We start from the raw sequence: 18,448 nt of genomic DNA, 5'->3' as shown, positions 1-18,448 counted from the left end.
GAGCTTGCAAAGGCAGATTTTGTCTGAACTGGATTCTGTTAACCAGTAAGAGTTTTTGAACAGGTGAGTGCCATGTTTTAAGCAATGTTAAGAGGAGACATGTCTTGCAGTTTGTGTCGGAGTGAAGCTGGAAGCTGAAATAAAAACCACTGATAGGTGTTATGGGCAATATGAAGGGGAAAAAGGACTCTGGGAGGAAGGTCCTTATTGGAGTAAGAGATGGTTGACCTTTAGAGTTTTACAAGCTCAAGATGAGACATTCTTAATGGGAAGAGCTAATGTATACTGAATGCCCCCTGAGTACTAGGTATAGAGTGAGGCTTTGCATATCTCACTTTATCTTATAATAGGTTAGTTATTAAAATAAGAAAGCTGATTTTTGGACAAACCATCTCGGTCCTTTTTTTTTTTTTTTCTTTTAAACATGTTGCATTAGTGCTTATGAAGAAAATCTAGGGAAAAAATATCAGTCACTGACCTGCAAATAAAACTTTTTAAAATTGTGATAAGTTACAGGGGAATTACAATATGTAAAATAAATAAGGATTTACAAAACTTTTGGTATACCACTTAAGGAATTTTCATTGAAAACACACGTGCACACACACACATACACACCCCTAAGACTCTTTTGTTAAGGAGTTTATGCAATAAATGCTTTTATGGACAAGGCAATTGGGCAGGTCATGTGTAAAGAGAGAAGATGGAGATAGAGATATATATCTGAGATAGTGGGATAAAATTAGTGTGTAGTTGAATTAGGAATGATTTTGATGTCATGGTCTTCAAATAAATAGGCTAAAGAAAGTTTTAACAGAAGATGATGGAAATGTTGTATTCTGACAAGTCAATCTAGACTCAATAAAATCTCCAATAAGACTGTTAATAGAAATGTGAAAGGAATTATTTTTTCAGAGGAAGAGTCTAATTTTGACTTTATTAAATTATTGTAGCTTTGATATATTCTATATATGCTCTTAATTTGATATGTAGCTTGCTTTTGTTTATTCAGAATTCTAATTTTAGGGAATGCTATCTAGAGCTCTTTTTGTGAGTATTACAGATATTAAAATGTGAATTACATTCAGATGTCTGACCTTTAAAAATATAATAAAAGGAAACATACTTTTTGCTTTTTCTCTGCCTTTTTGTTTTAAGGCAGCTTGATATGGTGGAAGGAGGTTCTGCACCAGATAGAACTGGCCTCGTTTCTGCCTCCACCACTTGTAACCTAGGGCAAGCTATGTAACTGCACTGAGCCTCAGTTCCATGGATATTAAATTATATTCAAAAAGCTGACAGTACTATGTATGCATATATTTAGCACAATATAAACCTTTCCTAGATGAAATGTATTATAACTAGAAATCAGAATTCAGGAATATATGCAATACCTTGGGTCGATTAGCTGCCTTCTGAATAATTTATTTTCTATCTCTTTTGCTTTGGATTTCTTGGTGAAGAAACAATATACTTAAAAATATGAGGACTTCTTTTTCTGCAAATTAATGAGTTCCACAAATGTTTACTGAAAGCTCATGACATGCCAAGCACTGTGCCAGGTATAAGAAACACAAAAGTAAATGGCATCCGAACTTGGCCGTTTAGAGCTTACTGTGGGGTAAGCTCTAAACCAACACTGACTATAGTCAAACATTTGAGGCATGTCCAGAATATACTGAAGAAGAGGATTAACACAAGCTGTGGTTCCCTCCAGAAATACATTTTGGCTACACCTGTGTTTGTCCTGAAGAATGACTTATCAAGTTAGCGAGTTGTAAGGTAAATAGTATAAAGCGTATCTTTTTTTTCTGAGACAGAGTCTCACACTGTGGTCTGGCGCCTGGTCTGGAGTGCAGTGGTACCATCTTGTCTCACTGCAACCTCTGCCTCCCAGGTTCAAGCAGTTCTCCTGCCTCAGCCTCCCAAGTAGCTGGGATTACAGGTGCCCACCACCACGCCCAGCTAAATTTTTGTATTTTTAATAGAGACGGGGTTTCACTATGTTGGCCAGGCTGGTCTCAAGCTCCTGACCTTGTGATCTGCCTGCCTCTGCCTCCTAAAGTGCTAGGATTATAGTTATGAGCCACCGTGCCCAGCCTAAAGTGTATCTTAAGGACAGGGGCAGGTCTAGGTTTTGTGGGGCTTGGAACTTAAATCATTTGGGGACTTCTCTAAGAAAATAATATCTAATGTTTGGGGAATATGAGTATATATTAAGAATGAGAAAAAAATTAATACAAATTATTGGAGATTTGGGTCTTTTTTTTGCTGCTGTCTCTTTACGCATTTAGAACAGAAATATGTAGAAAATCTATGAAATGCCACTACAACCTCAGCAGCAGCCAAGTCTTACTGAGGCCTCTTAAAGGGCTTCAAGATTTGCATTTTACTAGTTCATGGCAAATCTACCTGACTTAATGAATTATTTGAAAGGAACTTATACACTTCATACCTATGAGTCAGAAATATCATTGAGTATGCAATTTTGAACAGGTAAGTGAGATTTATGTGAAAGTGGTTAAGTCTATAACAATTTAAAAGGGTTTGTTGGTTTACAGACCATTCAATAGAAAATGGACTCATTCAAATGTTTCTTTAGAAATGTCAAATTGCCAGTCTGCAGCTAAAATATTGTGATTACCTTAATTAATATTGTTAAAGCTTTCTCTCCATTATTCTTTTTTAATTGTAGCCCAAGGTGGTTGTTACAGCATCATTTGGCATTGAACCTGGAAGGAGGGTAGAGTACATACCACTTATAGAAGAAGCGCTAAAAATAGGACAACACAAACCAGACAAAATTCTCATTTATAATCGTCCAAATATGGTAATCTGAATATTGAATTTGATTCTTGCTTATGGTGATATGCTAAGGATGATTTTAGTTTTTACCATTTAAAAGAGACACTTGATTTATAAGCTATTTAGTATACTGCTGAATGTCATTGTTATTTCTAGGAAAAAATATAAAGAAGACTTACTGACTTCATGAAAATCTAGCTTAAAACCAAAAGACTAAAGCACAGAAACATGTGTGAGATTAATGAATTGGGTTATATGTATACTGTTATTGTTGTAAGTATTTTTATTAGCTCAGATTATAATAATTATAATGACAAGAATTGATTGCTTACTGTATGATTTTTAAGATAACTAATGAATATCTTTTCTTGGTAACTCTATTAATTACATGGTAATATTATTCCTATTTTAATGAAAGAGGACTCCAATGAACATGGAGATAAAGTAACATGCCCAGTTTGACAGTGCCAGAGTCAAGATTTGAATGCATGCACTATGACTGTATGCTTAATCCCTCAGCTGTCCTGACTCTTGGAGAGGTGTGATTAATTTGCATGCAAATATCTTCTTAAAATTTAGAAAAGAATTTGGCCAGAAATAGAACTATATTCAGTAAAACAAAACATGAATATTCTAAGGAGATAAATTATTCTGTGATCCATGAAGGAAGGGAAAACAGTATAATATATCAATGAATACAATTTACGGTACTTTTCCTGTAACTTTGACCTGATGATCACCCTACTTCTTCACCCAAGCAAATCTCTAGCTATTTATGATGAGACCAACTTGGGTTTCTAGCAGATCAATTTTTTTTTTTTTTTTTGCAGAAGTGAAATTGCAAGAGTGCAAAGAATCATGTGCAATTTGTAGAACTCTTGAGACGTTTTCTTTGAAAATACTTAAATGACAAGATCTGAGACAGAGTGTTAAAAATATGTCATTCTGATTACCACCTAGCAGTTCCCATTACCACATTAAATTCCTGTGTAGAGTTTTAGTAGTCTGTGGTTCATGAACTACTGCACTTAATGATTTTAATGTCCTTATGATCTTGAAGAAGAATTTTAAGTTTCTTTCGGATGACCACAAGCATTTTTTTTTTAAAGCTTCTTTGCTGTTTAAATCAGGAAATGCAAAATCAGCAACATAGAAGGCTTTGGGTAAGAAAAGATCGGAGGAATGGCAGGAACACACACATTATGTATGTATGTGTGAGTATGTGTGTGCTATTCACATTCACATGTAATTTTTACAGAAATATGATATACTAAGTTCTAGGCCCAATGCTAAGTACTTCCAAATACTTTTTTAAATTTAATTCTAACAAACCAATGAAACAGATGCTGTTACTCACCTTATTTTACAGATAAAGAAACTGAGTAATGGAGAGGTTATAGCCCAAAGTCATGGCTAATAAGTGGCAGAACCAGAATTTAAACTCCAGTTTAATGACTGTAACCAACAAGATATATGCTATGTCTTTCACTATAAACATGTTGGATATGGATATCAATGTTCCTTATTCAGATTTTTCTAATGCAAGTTAATGCAAGTCTCTTCTCTTTCTTTTTAATAGAGATAAACTGCCTGCTCCCTGCAATAACCACCTTGCTTTCTCTGCTTCTCTCTCTTTCTGCAGACCCTTTCCTCTATTTTGATATAGGTGAGGGCTATACAGGTCTCTTGTTCTTTCTATTAGACCTGCTGTTTAGACAGTAATTAAGCCCAGTGGACTGGCTTTGCTTTGAATTTAGAGAGACATGAATTATGAGGCTCAGTGGTGTGTCTTACTAACCAGGATTGCATTTTTATAAGAGGAGGTAAAAACTTGGCTGCCACACCTAAGCCTCAGGCAAGCAAAGATGGAATCAAAGGATAGAGCATCAATCACTCCTGGACTCTCCCAATACTGCCTTTTAAGAATTATAACAACTAGGAGAGATTTATCTATAGAAGTAAACGCATATATGTGAAAATATTTTTTTCTTTCTTCATTTATCAGATCTCCTTTGTCCATACCTCTGTTTCTTAGCCTGAAGAGTAACCAATTATTGAAGTCCTAATTTCATTAGAGGCCTATAAAGTTAGCAACCTGTAATTATTTTTGTGATCACTCAAATTATGTTTTTATTTTGCAGTGTGATGATTTTTATAGATCTCTGTGATGTCAAAAGCTTGGTTATTTGCAAATTTTTAGTTGCTTTTATTCATTGTATAAAAAGAAATGTAAACATATGATTTGGTCATAGTCAACTATTTTATTTATTTAAATGGCAGAGCCAGTACCTATCAGAGTGAGGCTGGATAAATCAGTTTGGCCTGAAACTTCAACTTGATAAAGGGTCTTCAATTCAGCTATAAATGTGTTTCTTCATACAGGTATCATATTCATATAGGCATCATATTTATAATATTAAAGTATTGGCAAATGTACCTATTTAAATATATAAACAATTTTTACTACCCTGATTAATTAATCAGCCTAGAAAATGGCAGTGTCTTGTTTTTTCTAAATTTTTCAGCCTTTGGGGTTATCTCAGGAATCACTTCCATGAAATGGTTACCTACATCTCTAGATAGTAAATCTCATTAATTTTCACTGAGTATTATATAACTTTGCTTGTGCTTGTGCTAAGATGTTTGCTAATTATAAACTTCCTGATGTGTGATCTTGAGCTCAGCTAACATTTAAGAAAATGACCAGACTTTTAATTGGCATTAACTCTACTTAAATAGCTATAATTCCCCATCAGAGTAACTTTTCCAAGAGCCACTTCCCTGCTTTTGACACGTCTGCCCATTCCATTGTCACTATTTTTAAGGAAGTCTGTCTACTTTCTTTAAAGGTGTATCGGTTTAACTCATGACTCTATTATCACAACGTTTACAACACAGAGCTGGTTCTTGAAACAAAAAAAGAAAACGAATACTTCTCCAACAATAATGAGTGACCTAGAAGGAGAAAAACTTGCATCATATTTTAGATATATTACAGACTCTGACTAAATTTCAAAACTGGATTTTAGTCTTCAAAAAGCAATAGTAGAATTCTTCCCTACTCCTGAAGAAGAATTACTGTTTTCTTATTTGGAAAGGTAGCTGTGGTATTACTCCTAAAGGCCACTGTATGAAGAGAAATTTTAATAGCTTAGTTGACACATCATTATAAAGATGACACTTCCAAAGTAAAAGAAATAGGCTATGAAAAATACAAATTAGTTTATAAAGTTGATAGTGTACATACATCTATAAAAACATGAAACCTTGTTAAGTCATGAGTGTTGGTGAAAACATTAGTCTACTGCATTAGACTGAATTTCTTAAGGATATCATTAGATTTAAATGAAACATGTCTTTTTGTCAGTTTAGTTGAAATGAAAACCACACTTTTGGACTTTTTATAAGCATTTATGTTAAATCATGAACTTTTTTGTCATAAATCTGATGTTTAGTGCCATATAGGCCTAGATTTTCAGCCAGATGCTCAGACTTAAGTAGATTTGGCTACTTTTTATTGTCTTGATTTCATCTCCTTATTACAGTACATATTCCTATATTTTTGCTGTGCAGGAGGCGGTTCCTTTGGCTCCAGGTCGTGACCTTGATTGGGATGAAGAGATGGCGAAAGCCCAATCACATGACTGTGTTCCTGTTCTTTCAGAACACCCACTGTACATTCTTTACACATCTGGCACAACGGGATTGCCTAAGGTACTCACTCTCTTAGGGATAACTAACTATAGCAGCAGATGTACTTGGCACCAAAAATGTTTGATCACTGACTGGAAATGTTTGCAGACTGTACTTTGAAGTTTAGACTGGTACTTCCTCTGCTTTCATTTTGTTTTTTTCCTGTCCTCAGTCTGGAGTGCAGTGGTGTGATCTCACCTGACACAGTTACTTTATATCTTAAAGAGATGTTATGCTTAATGCTAAATATAAAAAAATTACTATTTAACATCAAATATTTTGCTCTCATTTCTTCCAAAATCACCTCAAATGCCAGAAATATACAATTGCTTTAGTAGATGTTTGATTGAATATCAGTTGGTATTAACATTATATAAAAATATATTTTAAATGAAATATTTTGATTCTTTTAAATTGAGGTATAGGTTTCATGCAGTATAGAATTGATTTTCGATCTAGGGTAATTCAATTCTTTATTATAAATGTGAGTTTGAGAATTGGCCTCAGCAGTTTGAACAGAGGCAGTTTATCCAAAGTATTGAGCTATTTGATTTACAGCATGGAAGACACTCAAGGATTTTTAAACCTGTTTACCATGAAAGGTGTTTTTATAAAGCAAAGCTGAAAACATCAATATTCATAAATATGTCAAATATCAACAAATACTACTTTTGCCTGGTATCTCCAAATAACACTGTTTTCTCATAGACCCTTATAAAGGATAACAGTATCATTTTCCTTACTCATCTTTAATCCTTGGTTTAATATTCATCAAATCATAGAATTTTGGTAGGGGAAGAGATTTTCACAATCATTCTCATCCTTGAGAACAATGGCTTCTGTATTACCATTAGATTTCTGTAGCATCAGTGTTCTGAAAAATTCATCTCAATCATTTTTTTTTGAGAAGGAGTTTCGCTCTTGTTACCCAGGCTGGAATGCAATGGCGCGATCTCGGCTCACCGCAACCTCCGCCTCCTGGGTTCAGGCAATTCTCCTGCCTCAGCCTCCTGAGTAGCTGGGATTACAGGCACGCACCACCATGCCCAGCTAATTTTTTGTATTTTTAGTAAAGACGGGGTTTCACCATGTTGACCAGGATGGTCTCGATCTCTTGACCTCGTGATCCACCCTCCTCGGCCTCCCAAAGTGCTGGGATTACAGGCGTGAGCCACCGCGCCTGGCCCCTCAATCATTTTTAAATAGTGGTTCTATTAGATTAGATTAGCTTTTTGAAAGGAAATTTAAGATGTTCCATATAAACTTGGCTTGTGAAAAAGAACACTTTTGGTAGGAGAATATATTCTCTCTGAGGAAACAGGTCATATTTCAGTACATTTTGGTATACCATTATGCTTTGTACATAGTTGGTGCTCAATAAATCTTCATTGCATTCATACATGGATGCATACACATGAAGATATTTGTTTCATTGTAGAATTGGAGCCTTATAATTTTTGTTACAACTCTAGTGACTTGAAAAATATTTCTGCATATCAAAGTCTGGAAGATTTATTTATTAAAGCATTTCAAATAATCTGCTGGACACAATTCTCAACCTCCACTTTTTCCAATTCTGTATTGTATACTAGCCACCTGGAGTTCAACTGAACATTTGGCTATAAAATAAAAAGAGACTCGGCAAAGTTATGATCTAACATAAAAATATCAACATGAGAGAAAACTCGTGACCCTGAAAACATAGTATAACTTAATTTTTAAAAAATTACAGTTTCTTTAAAGCTTGAAGAAATCATAAAAACATTTGTGCTACCTCAAGACTTTAAGTCACTGAAATTGACTGTGACCTGGAGTAGAATCTTATGAAAGGGGCAGAAGAAAAGGTTTTCACACATTAAAAGCTGACTTGCCAGTGTAGTAGAAATAAAATAAAAGTAACACACAGAGGATTAGATTGAAAAATGGTTCCAAATAAGGAAGAACTATAGCTACTCCAGGTTTTTTCTGAGAGATTCTTTGCTAGATTCCTTTCAGTGCCTAAACGGAAGATCCTTTGATATCTCTATCATCCTCACTTTCCGCCTAATGTACCATCCTGAAGACAATTTATTTCAATAAATTTGAGTGTTTGGATTGTGTGGAGATTTTTGTACCCACATTAAATTTGACCCAATTTAACGTACACATACGTGCATTGAGTGCTCATTCTGTGCTAGAATAGATACAACTAAGAGTAAAGCACAGTCCTTCTAGTCTAGTGGGTATGAACACAGGTAATGCAAGACAGAATGTGGTCTTTTAGTTGGGAAGATAGGAGCCTACACACAATGGAGACAAATAAATTAGTTTTCAGGCTGTTTAATTAATTTGGGGCTTTACATAGGACAGTTCACTTCATAGGAGTCAGATTTTGTTCTAAGTTAGGAGTCTAAGACTTTGAATATAAGAACATATGAGGGTGCTTTTGAATATTTATTAAATAGAATCGAAGGATGGGTTGAGGCTAGGAAAACTAAAAGTTTTTAACATAACATGGTGTGTCTTCAGGACATTTCACATGAAGATGGCCAGTCAAGAGTAGGAAATGAGAGTCTGAGCTCAAGAGTTACACATATGGGGTTGAAGATAGACACATGTAGGTCATTGGGATGCAGGACTGGTGATTAAATTATGTGAGTGAGTGGGCTTTGCAAATTAACACATATAGAATGGCAAAGGAAGGTAGTTATCTCTTTAGGTTCCTCTTCCCTCCAGTGTACTTTAGAATTGAAATTGCTTTAAATTTTACATTACCAACAGAACTTTATGGCACTTCTTTTAACCTATATTATACATATTGGTTTTTATTTATTTACTTTTATAACAGTGAATATTATCTGAGGTCTTAGAATATACCTGATCCTTCTTTGGATCCACTGTAGCACTAACTTTGAAATTTGAGCCAAGTAGAGCCTCGGAATATTTGTTGAACATTCTCTTACTTCTTTAGTAAGTAAGCTTCTTGGATGCCTCCTTATTTGTACAATTCTTATTTCATTTTTCATAGATATATTCAGGATTAATAGAACCTAAAATCTTAATGTTAAAATCCACAGAATATAAGTACAAGAAAAATGAACACACATGCTTTAATGAAGCATTTAGATATAAATATCATGTCATCATATGATTCTCTGCCTCGATCCTTGATCTTCATGAAGAATAATAATGTGAGCTCATAAAACTGTTCTGCCTAAAATTGCTTGTTTCTCATAGACAAATATAAAATACACATAAGGCAGTCTGTTCTTTGGTTAGAATTTGTAGATATGTTTAGGACATATTTGCATATCAACATTTGCCAACCCTGGATTTGTCAGATTGCTGTATGACAGGTTAATCTGTTAGCTGCTGTAAATATTCCAGCAACCACATCTGAGTTGCTTTGGGTACATTTCTGTTTTGTTGTGGGTTTCTATTCTGTTTGGTGTGGGTGCCTCTATTTGAGATAGTTCAAAAATACTACATGATAAAAGAATCCCTCATCTGGATGAGATGTCCTTTCAGGTATAGGAGATTTAGTGATCATAATATTTATCTGGTTCAGTTTGATACCATAAAGGGATAGTGATAACAAAAAAAAAAAAAAAAAGAAAGAAAAGAAAGGAAAAAAGTTCAGTGTCAAAGGAGAACAGGGGGAAAGAGACCAAAAGGAAAAGACTGAAAGGAAAGCGTGATAAGAAAGTGGTAGATAAGGCCGTTTGTCCTGGTGTGCCCTACGTAGGTCATTTATGTAACTTTCACTTCTGTTTAAGTGACTTAATATTCCCTACCCTAGAAAAAACAGAGTAAAAGTCAAATAAACACGGTAGTGAACTTTTTTTGTTTGATCTGTGGTATGCTCTTGCAGTTAAAGGGCTGACCTGGTTGTACCTTTGCCCCTTATCTCACAGTTGTTCAGATTGATAAAAAAAAAAAAATACATAGCTGCCAAAGTATCCTCCACAGACATAGTTTCAGAGTCTTCTGAAAGCCTATAACAAGATATTTTATGTTTGATGAAAGATCCCAAATGGAAACATTTCATGCCTTCTAAGAAGATTCCAGATTTACTAAATTCTGCAAGTGTCAGATTTCTCCTGAATGAAAAGTATTTGTTAAAATAATTGTATCATTTACACATTTATACACTCAACTGTTAACTCATTTAGAGAGTCAACAAATGTATTAAATGCCTATTCTACACTAGAGACTGTGCCAAAGATACAAAGGTGTTGTCCTCACAGTGCTCAAAAGTGGTGGAGAAAGCACAGCACTAGGTGGGGACATCAGTTCTCTGATGAGGTTTCCAGGCATTGAGAGCTGTGAAAGAGCACCAGAGAGACTTTTGACACAAACAATAGGATGGCGGGAAGTTTCCCAGAAGACATGGTACTCTTGCAGTGTCTTGAAGTACTCCTGATGGAGACACTGGAGTTCATCAGGTTCAGAAAAGGGGTGGAGGCTTATTCTAGAAATAGGTGATGCCATCTGTCAGACCACTATCAAACCAAGGTTTATTGCTGATGCATTAGTTTTTTTAAACAATCAGAACCATTCATTTTATTTCTCTGATGGCTGCCATCATTTGGTGATGGGTTTGTTTTCTCAAGTTAAATATTTATTTTCCCCCTTTATTTTTTCTTAACTTCTCAGGCTGAATTGATACACACACACACACACACACACACAGAGATATATACATACATATACATAAACATACATATGTACACATACATGTATACGTGCATATATTTACATGTGTATGTGAATAGACATTTTACATATGTAAATATATATTTGCCTTGTATGATCATTTATTACAAAATAAATGATAGAGGGCCTTAATGTAGGAAATAGGAAGTTTTGTCATGTACTCCAAACTTTTCTGCTCTTAGTATTTTGAGATTTGCCTGTCAGATATTTAAAACCATTTTTAAAAAATACATTTTTACAAATGAATAATCCCAAATTCTTAATCTTACTGCACACTTCAGTCTTCCCTCCTCTTCTACAATACCTGTTATTGCAGTTGGATTTTTCTTTTTCAAGTTGTGGCAGCCAAAACTTCACACGACATTTATATCAACATGTTTTATGTTTTACTTCAATGGCCCCATTTATGGGAATCTGTGACTTTACTTGTCTTCAGAAGTAGCTCAGTAAGTTGGCAGTAATAAATAACTATCTGTGATAACTTTGTGGTCCCATTTCTGAGTAACTAATATTCAGCCTTTACTTTTACTTGCACTGATTAAATTTTTTAAGCCCCATAAACATTACAATTGTCCCCCCTCCCAAAAGACAGCACCATCACAGTGTTTCCATTCCTATTTCTGAGACAGGATTTGCTTTTATGTCTTTATTCAGGGCTCAGAGTGCTAGTCCCATCTGGATATTTTTCAAGTTCTCCAGAAATCTTTAAGAATTATGACTGATCCTACCAAAAGATCAGAACAGCAAATTAGCAGGTTACAGGGTTTTTCTTAGAATGTCTTAGATCATCGAATGACTTTCCTTTTTTTTTTTTTTTTGAGATGGAGTTTCGCTCTTGTTATCCAGGCTGGAGTGCAATGGTGCAATCTTGGCTCATCGCAACCTCCGCCTCCTGGGTTCAGGCAATTCTCCTGCCTCAGCCTCCTGAGTAGCTGGGATTACAGGCACGTGCCACCATGCCCAGCTAATTTTTTGTATTTTTAGTAGAGACAGGGTTTCACCATGTTGACCAGGATGGTCTCGATCTTTTGACCTCGTGATCCACCCGCCTCGGCCTCCCAAAGTGCTGTGATTACAGGATGACTTTACTTTTAAGGTAGATAGAGTATAAGTACATACAGAAGGTAATAATAGAGATTCAAAACTCTAAAATGCATCAGGTTTGTGTTTTAGGGGTAAGCACTGGTATTGTGTAGTTTTACCCTATATTCAGATATACTGTAAAAGTGCTATTTTTAGTTTCCAATTAATTTTGTTTACTTACAGTATAATGATTAATTTTTTTCAAGCATAATTTTTGTGTTTTCAGAGGCTGAATGGGATTTCTCTTTTGCACTTTAATCATTACCTGGAAAATGTGATTATAAACAGGAAACAAAAATGCTTTATCATTTTGTTTTTGTCACAAATTAATATTTATGCTAAAAGTAATTCTTTTGAAATGTAATCTTTGTAATTTTTGTATTTTCAAACCCCTTGTAAAAGATGAACCTGGAGAACATGAAACTATGCAGTTCTTTTTTCTACACCATATCAAATACTCAGAAATTTGAAACTGTATTATCCGAGCATTTGCAGAGGCAAGACCATATTGCAGATCTAGAGTCTAGATTAATAGATGGTAAAAAGATGTTTGAGTAAAATTTGTATACTCATTCTTAAAAAAACAAAAGTAAGTGGATATCAAAGACTAATGAAAAACATAAATTACAGTTTTTCTCTCTCCTTCTTCATTTTAATTGTTTTAAGGAGAATCTTTGATGGCAACCTCTAATTATTTTGACATTTATGCCTTTTGGCTGATAGGAGCACAGGGTAAAACAAAAAGCAATAATTGCTAGAGCTAAGGAAAGAATATTGTTAATGAGATATTAAATTTTAGTCTTTACAACTTTAAATGCTTTTTCATGCATGGTCTCATTTTTAAGTCATTTTTTTTTTTTTTTTTTTTTTTTTTGAGAAAGAGAGAGAATAGGAAGGAGAAAAAAGGAAGAGAAAGAGAGAGAGAGAATGGGGAGGAGGGAGAAGGAAAAGAAAGAGGGAGAGAGAATGGGAGTATTGCTTTCTTGCCCAGGCTAGAATGCTATTTAGTAATGGGTATTGAAAACCTCTTTTATACTGATAATTATACTTAATGATGTAATCAGGAAGGAGTAAGGGAAGAAGATAACAAACAAACAGCCAACCAATATTTAATTTAAACCTATGAAATGCTATGCGATTACTGAGGAGTGATTTACTTCCAATTATATAGTCACCTTTGGAATAGGTGTGAGGTGGTAATGTATGTTTTGTGTATTTGAAGTGGAGAGTACTATAAATATTTATTAAGTTTACTTGTTCCGGGTCTGAGTTCAAGTTCTGAATATCCTTGTTAATTTTCTATCTCGTTGATCTATAGAATCGTTAGCTCTTCTTGTTGCATTGATCCTTTTGCCATTATGTAATGTCATTCCTCGCCTCTTTTGATCTTTGTTGCTTTAAAGTCTACTTTATCAGAGGTGAGAATTGCATCTGCTGCTTTTTGTTTATTAGTTTATTTTTACTCTCTGTTCAATTGGTAAATCTTCCTCCTTCTCTCTGAGTCTTTGTGTATTGTTTCATGTAAGATGGGCCCGGATGCAGCATACCGATGGGTTTTGGCTTTTTATCCAATTAAAATATATGTAAGTTTAATACCAGCATTTGATGCTAGCTGGCTGTTTTGCCCATTAGTTGATGTGAATTTTTTATTGTGTTGAAGTTCTTTGCTTTTTGATATATTTTTGGAAAGGCTGATATTGGTTGTTCCTTTATATGTATAGTGCTTCTTTCAGAAGCTCTTGTAAAGCAGGCCTGGTGGTGGTGAACTCTCTAAGTACTTGTTTGTTCGCAAAAGATTTAATTTTTCCTTCGCACATAAAGCTTAGTTTGGCTGGATAGGAAATTCTGGGTTGAAAGTTCTTTTCTTTAAGGATGTTAAATATTGGTCCCCACTCTTTTCTGGCTTGTAGGGTTTCTGCTGAGAGATCTGCTGTAAGTCTGATAGGTTTCCCTTTATGGGTAACCTGAACTTTCTCTCTAGCTGCCCTTAGTATTTTCTCCTTCATTTCAATCCTAATAAATCTGGCGATTATGTGCCTTGGGGTTGGTCTTCTTGAAGAATATCTTTGTGGTGTTCTCTGTATTACCTGGAGTTGAATATTACCCTGCCTTGCCAGGTTGGGAAAATTTTCCTGAATGATATCCTGAAGAGTATTTTCCAACTTGGATTCATTCTCTTCATCACATTCAGGTACACCTATCAAACGTAAATTAGGTCTTTTCACATAGTCCCATATTTCCTGGAGACTTTGCTCATTCCTTTTCATCCTTTTTTCTGCATTCTTGTCTTCTCGTTTCATTTCACTGAGCTGGTCCTTGACTTCTGATATCCTTCCTTCCGCTTGATCAATTCGACTGTTTAAACTTGTGCATGCTTCGCGAAGTTCTCGTGTTGTGTTTTTCAGCTCCATCAATTCACTTATATTCTTCTCTAAATTGTCCATTCTCATTAACATTTCGTTAAACCTTTTTTCAAGGTTCTTAGTTTCTTTGCATTGGGTTAGAATAAGTTCTTTTAATTCACAGAAGTTTCTTATCACCCACGTTTGGAAACCTGCTTCTGTTATTGGAATACCGGTGTAATCTATTAAGCCTTGTTCCGTTACTGATGAGGAATTGCAATCCCCTGTAGAGGGAGAGGCATTCTGATTTTGAGTATTCTCTACCTTTTTACGCTGGTTTCTTCCCTTCATTATATATTTGTCCGTCTGTCGTCTTTATAATTACCGACTTTCTAACTGGGTCTCTGACGTCCAACTTGTTGATTCCCTGCGCCGAAATCTGAGCAATCCACTGAGCCGGCCAAAAGAGCGGTGTTAAGATTGATGGTGCTTTTCTGCCCGGGAATATCCGGACTCTGCACCAAGAACTGGCGTGCTAAGGCACCAGCAAAACCGCCACGCCGGCCACAAGAGTCGCCCTGGCGACCCGTGGAGCTCCTCCACTGGGAATCTCGTGGTCCGTGAGCAACTAATATTCGTCTGAAAGTGTGGCGTCCTCTCGTTCTTTGCGCTTTCACTGGGAGGTGCGTGCCCGAGCTGCTAAGCATCAGCCATCTTGGATCTCTCTCCTTTAAGTCATTTTTTTTGGTCAGACGGGTTTAAGTATTCACTAATTTACAGACACAGTGACAATGGTAAATGTCGTTTGAAGAAGTACTCATCTGAGAAGTAAATAGAAATTTGACAACTTATCCTTTAAATTTATCTTCCAGGTTTTACAACTGAATTACTATTCAGTTTTGTCTTCTCTCACCTTTTATTTCTTGTCATTTCTAGTCAATGCTGCTTACCCTCTATACCATATAATATAAACATTTACCTAGTTACAGTATTTAGAGTTATTGATAAAATGGGTTCTAAATGCAGGGGCGTGTAGGATGGAGAGAAAATTTTAAAATGATTTTAAGTGAAATTGTTACTGATACTAAGTCTCTCCATCTGTCATAACACATGGACAGCATATTGTCTACAAAAAACCTACTTTTTCTAGTCTGTAAAATGAATAGTTTTTATGAAGTGTTTGCAGATTGATTAATATCAGATTCGTCAATCTGTTGAGCCATAGGAAAATATCTTCTCAGTAGAACAAACTAGCAAAGTGCATCGAAGATAGGATAGGATACAGTGGGAAAGTAACTGTTTTGTTTACATAGGAAAGTGCATGTAAAGCCTGCTGGCAGGGGACTTAGGATTTCTAATGTTCCCATGGAGATCAAGAGGGCCAGCTGCATGCTAAACATGTCATACAACCTAGAAAATAACTCTCAAATACCAACAAAGCTGCATCTGATATTTGCTAAGAGACCAGGTGTTGTTATTGGTGAATAAAATAATGTTCTGAAACTTGTTACATATGTTTTATTAGTGGCACCCAAGGAGAGCAGCAATTTTAGTAACCAATGGAAAGTCAATTTCTGTTTCATTGCCCTGATTTGTGTATATGTATTAAGGTGCAGAACTATGCCAAAAAGCATAACTAATTGCACAGTTATTGATTAGATCCATGTTTACTTTTTTATAAAAAGCAATTATATTTTGTATAGAGCAGTTATTGTACTAAAACATGCTTCAAAATACATGTGAGTGAAATATACCTTGTATATTTTCGCAGGTGTTCACCTAATCATTCTGAGTATTCATGTGGTTAACTCTTACTGAGCCAATGATGATTAATGTTTTTAATGAAACAATAAATGAATGTAATTATTAAATTTACTATTAGTTCTTATTTATGGTGACATTTGTACCCAGTGTTCAATACTAATCTTGTATTGAGGTTGAATATATTCCCAGTGTTGGGGAAAGCTACTGGAAACTGATTTGTGAAAACTGTACTACAGTAAGGTAATGATCCATACTTTTCCCCAAAATGCAATATAAGAATCTTTTAACGTTAGATTCAACTAACTGGAATTCATCCCTAAGAGTTCTAGAATTCATAATTAAAGAATTCCTCAGCTTTAAAATATGCTTGCATGATCCCCAGTGAAGCATTTTAATGACATTCCAGTTAGAAGATGATTTTGTTTACTCTAAGCAGTCTATTATTATTTAATCATCTTAAGAAATACAGGTACTTCCCAGCACTTTGGGAGGCCGAGGCGGGTGGATCACGAGGTCAAGAGATCGAGACCATCCTGGTCAACATGGTGAAACCCCGTCTCTACTAAAAATACAAAAAATTAGCTGGGCACAGTGGCACGTGCCTGTAATCCCACCTACTCAGGAGGCTGAGGCAGGAGAATTTGCCTGAACCCAGGAGGCGGAGGTTGCGGTGAGCCGAGATCGCGCCATTGCACTCCAGCCTGGGTAACAAGAGCGAAACTCCGTCTCAAAAAAAAAAAAAAAAAAAAGAAATACAGGTACTTATGTTAGTCTGTATTTGAGGCATATAACTACATTTTACCTTTCTGTGCACTAATTTTTGTTCTGGAAATATATCTGAATATGTAGTGTTGATAATGTGTGGTACCATTAGAAAAGTTTGTATTGCAAGTGATACTGTGAAATCATGTTTTCTTTAGAAGACTAATAATGTTATGTGAGAATAGATTCTAAAAATGGCACTAATGAGGACAATTTATTTTATGTTGACTATTGAAAGACCCTCCGCAAAAAAGAATCAAAGATAATTTTATAAAAGCCAAAGTAATTTGGAGCTAATATTAAAATACTTTAAATCAGAAATTTTAAAGTGGATGCTATGAAGATAGTGTTTTCACACATTGTTTATTGATTTTTGCTTCACTTTTTCTCTCCTTAGGGTGTGGTTAGGCCCACTGGGGGATACGCCGTCATGCTAAACTGGTCAATGTCTTCTATATATGGACTTCAGCCTGGAGAGGTAATCGTGGTTTTAAATTTACATTACATGACATTTCTCTGAATAAAATATATGCATTTTATTATTTTATTTTTTAGGTGTGGTGGGCAGCTTCTGACTTAGGCTGGGTTGTTGGACATTCCTATATCTGCTATGGACCTCTTCTCCATGGGAACACAACAGTCTTATATGAGGTAATACAGTAAAATTAATACCACATAAAGATAATATTTATTTTATTAAAAATATTCATAAAGCAGTCCTGAATAGGATCAGAAAAAATTTGGGTGGGGACAGGGGACGTTATTGTATATTCTTCCAGTTAAAAATAGAATTCTGAAATAGAAAGGGCTATGTAGGAAATATTAGCCAGTTATTTCAATTTTGTTGAACAGTCAGAATTAAATTCTGAAGAACATACAATAACAAGCTTTGTATCTATCCCTTACAGATTTTTAGAAAGTATTGGCAAACTGATACTGATTTTAGAGTCCTAGAAAATAGTAATCATAAAACAAGCAATGTAGATTCCCCTTTTTGTGTTTTTATAAGATTAATGGATGTCCAAAGTCATGTTGTCTCAATTTTAACTGAATAATTTCCTTGGTTTCTAATAAAGCTCTCTGTATAAGGCATAGGTATATAGACTGACCAGATTTATAGCTGAATAAATAACTGTTTAAAAATTCAGATCCATATATCAGTGTCACCTAGGAATACGATTTCTGTGTGTATAGGAAATTTCCTTCATATGCCTATACCATTTAACTTTATCAATGTCTTGCATAAAGACTTAGAAAACATACCTATCAGATCTGTAAAAGATCAAAATCTTGGAGGGATAACT

The 18,448-nt window shown here is 35.0% G+C and overlaps 1 protein-coding gene across 2 annotated transcripts in view; it reads left to right on the top strand.

Moving 5' to 3' along the window:
• Positions 1-18,448, top strand: part of ACSS3 (acyl-CoA synthetase short chain family member 3) — a 157,173-nt gene that overhangs the window by 50,261 nt on the left and 88,464 nt on the right. For both annotated transcript variants that reach the window (XM_012442092.3, XM_012442093.3), the window contains exons 4-7: positions 2,696-2,830; positions 6,379-6,519; positions 17,542-17,622; positions 17,700-17,795. In XM_012442092.3, the coding sequence (XP_012297515.1) occupies positions 2,696-2,830; positions 6,379-6,519; positions 17,542-17,622; positions 17,700-17,795 (453 nt within the window). The remainder of the gene's footprint in view (positions 1-2,695; positions 2,831-6,378; positions 6,520-17,541; positions 17,623-17,699; positions 17,796-18,448) is intronic.

The sequence above is a fragment of the Aotus nancymaae genome, unplaced genomic scaffold (genome assembly GCF_030222135.1).
Source record: "Aotus nancymaae isolate 86718 unplaced genomic scaffold, 86718_ANA_hifiasm-v0.15.2.pri h1tg000016l, whole genome shotgun sequence".
In the NCBI taxonomy this organism is placed as follows: domain Eukaryota; kingdom Metazoa; phylum Chordata; class Mammalia; order Primates; family Aotidae; genus Aotus; species Aotus nancymaae.
Note: the sequence above shows the minus strand (reverse complement) of the source record. Positions and strands in the feature narration are given on the sequence as shown.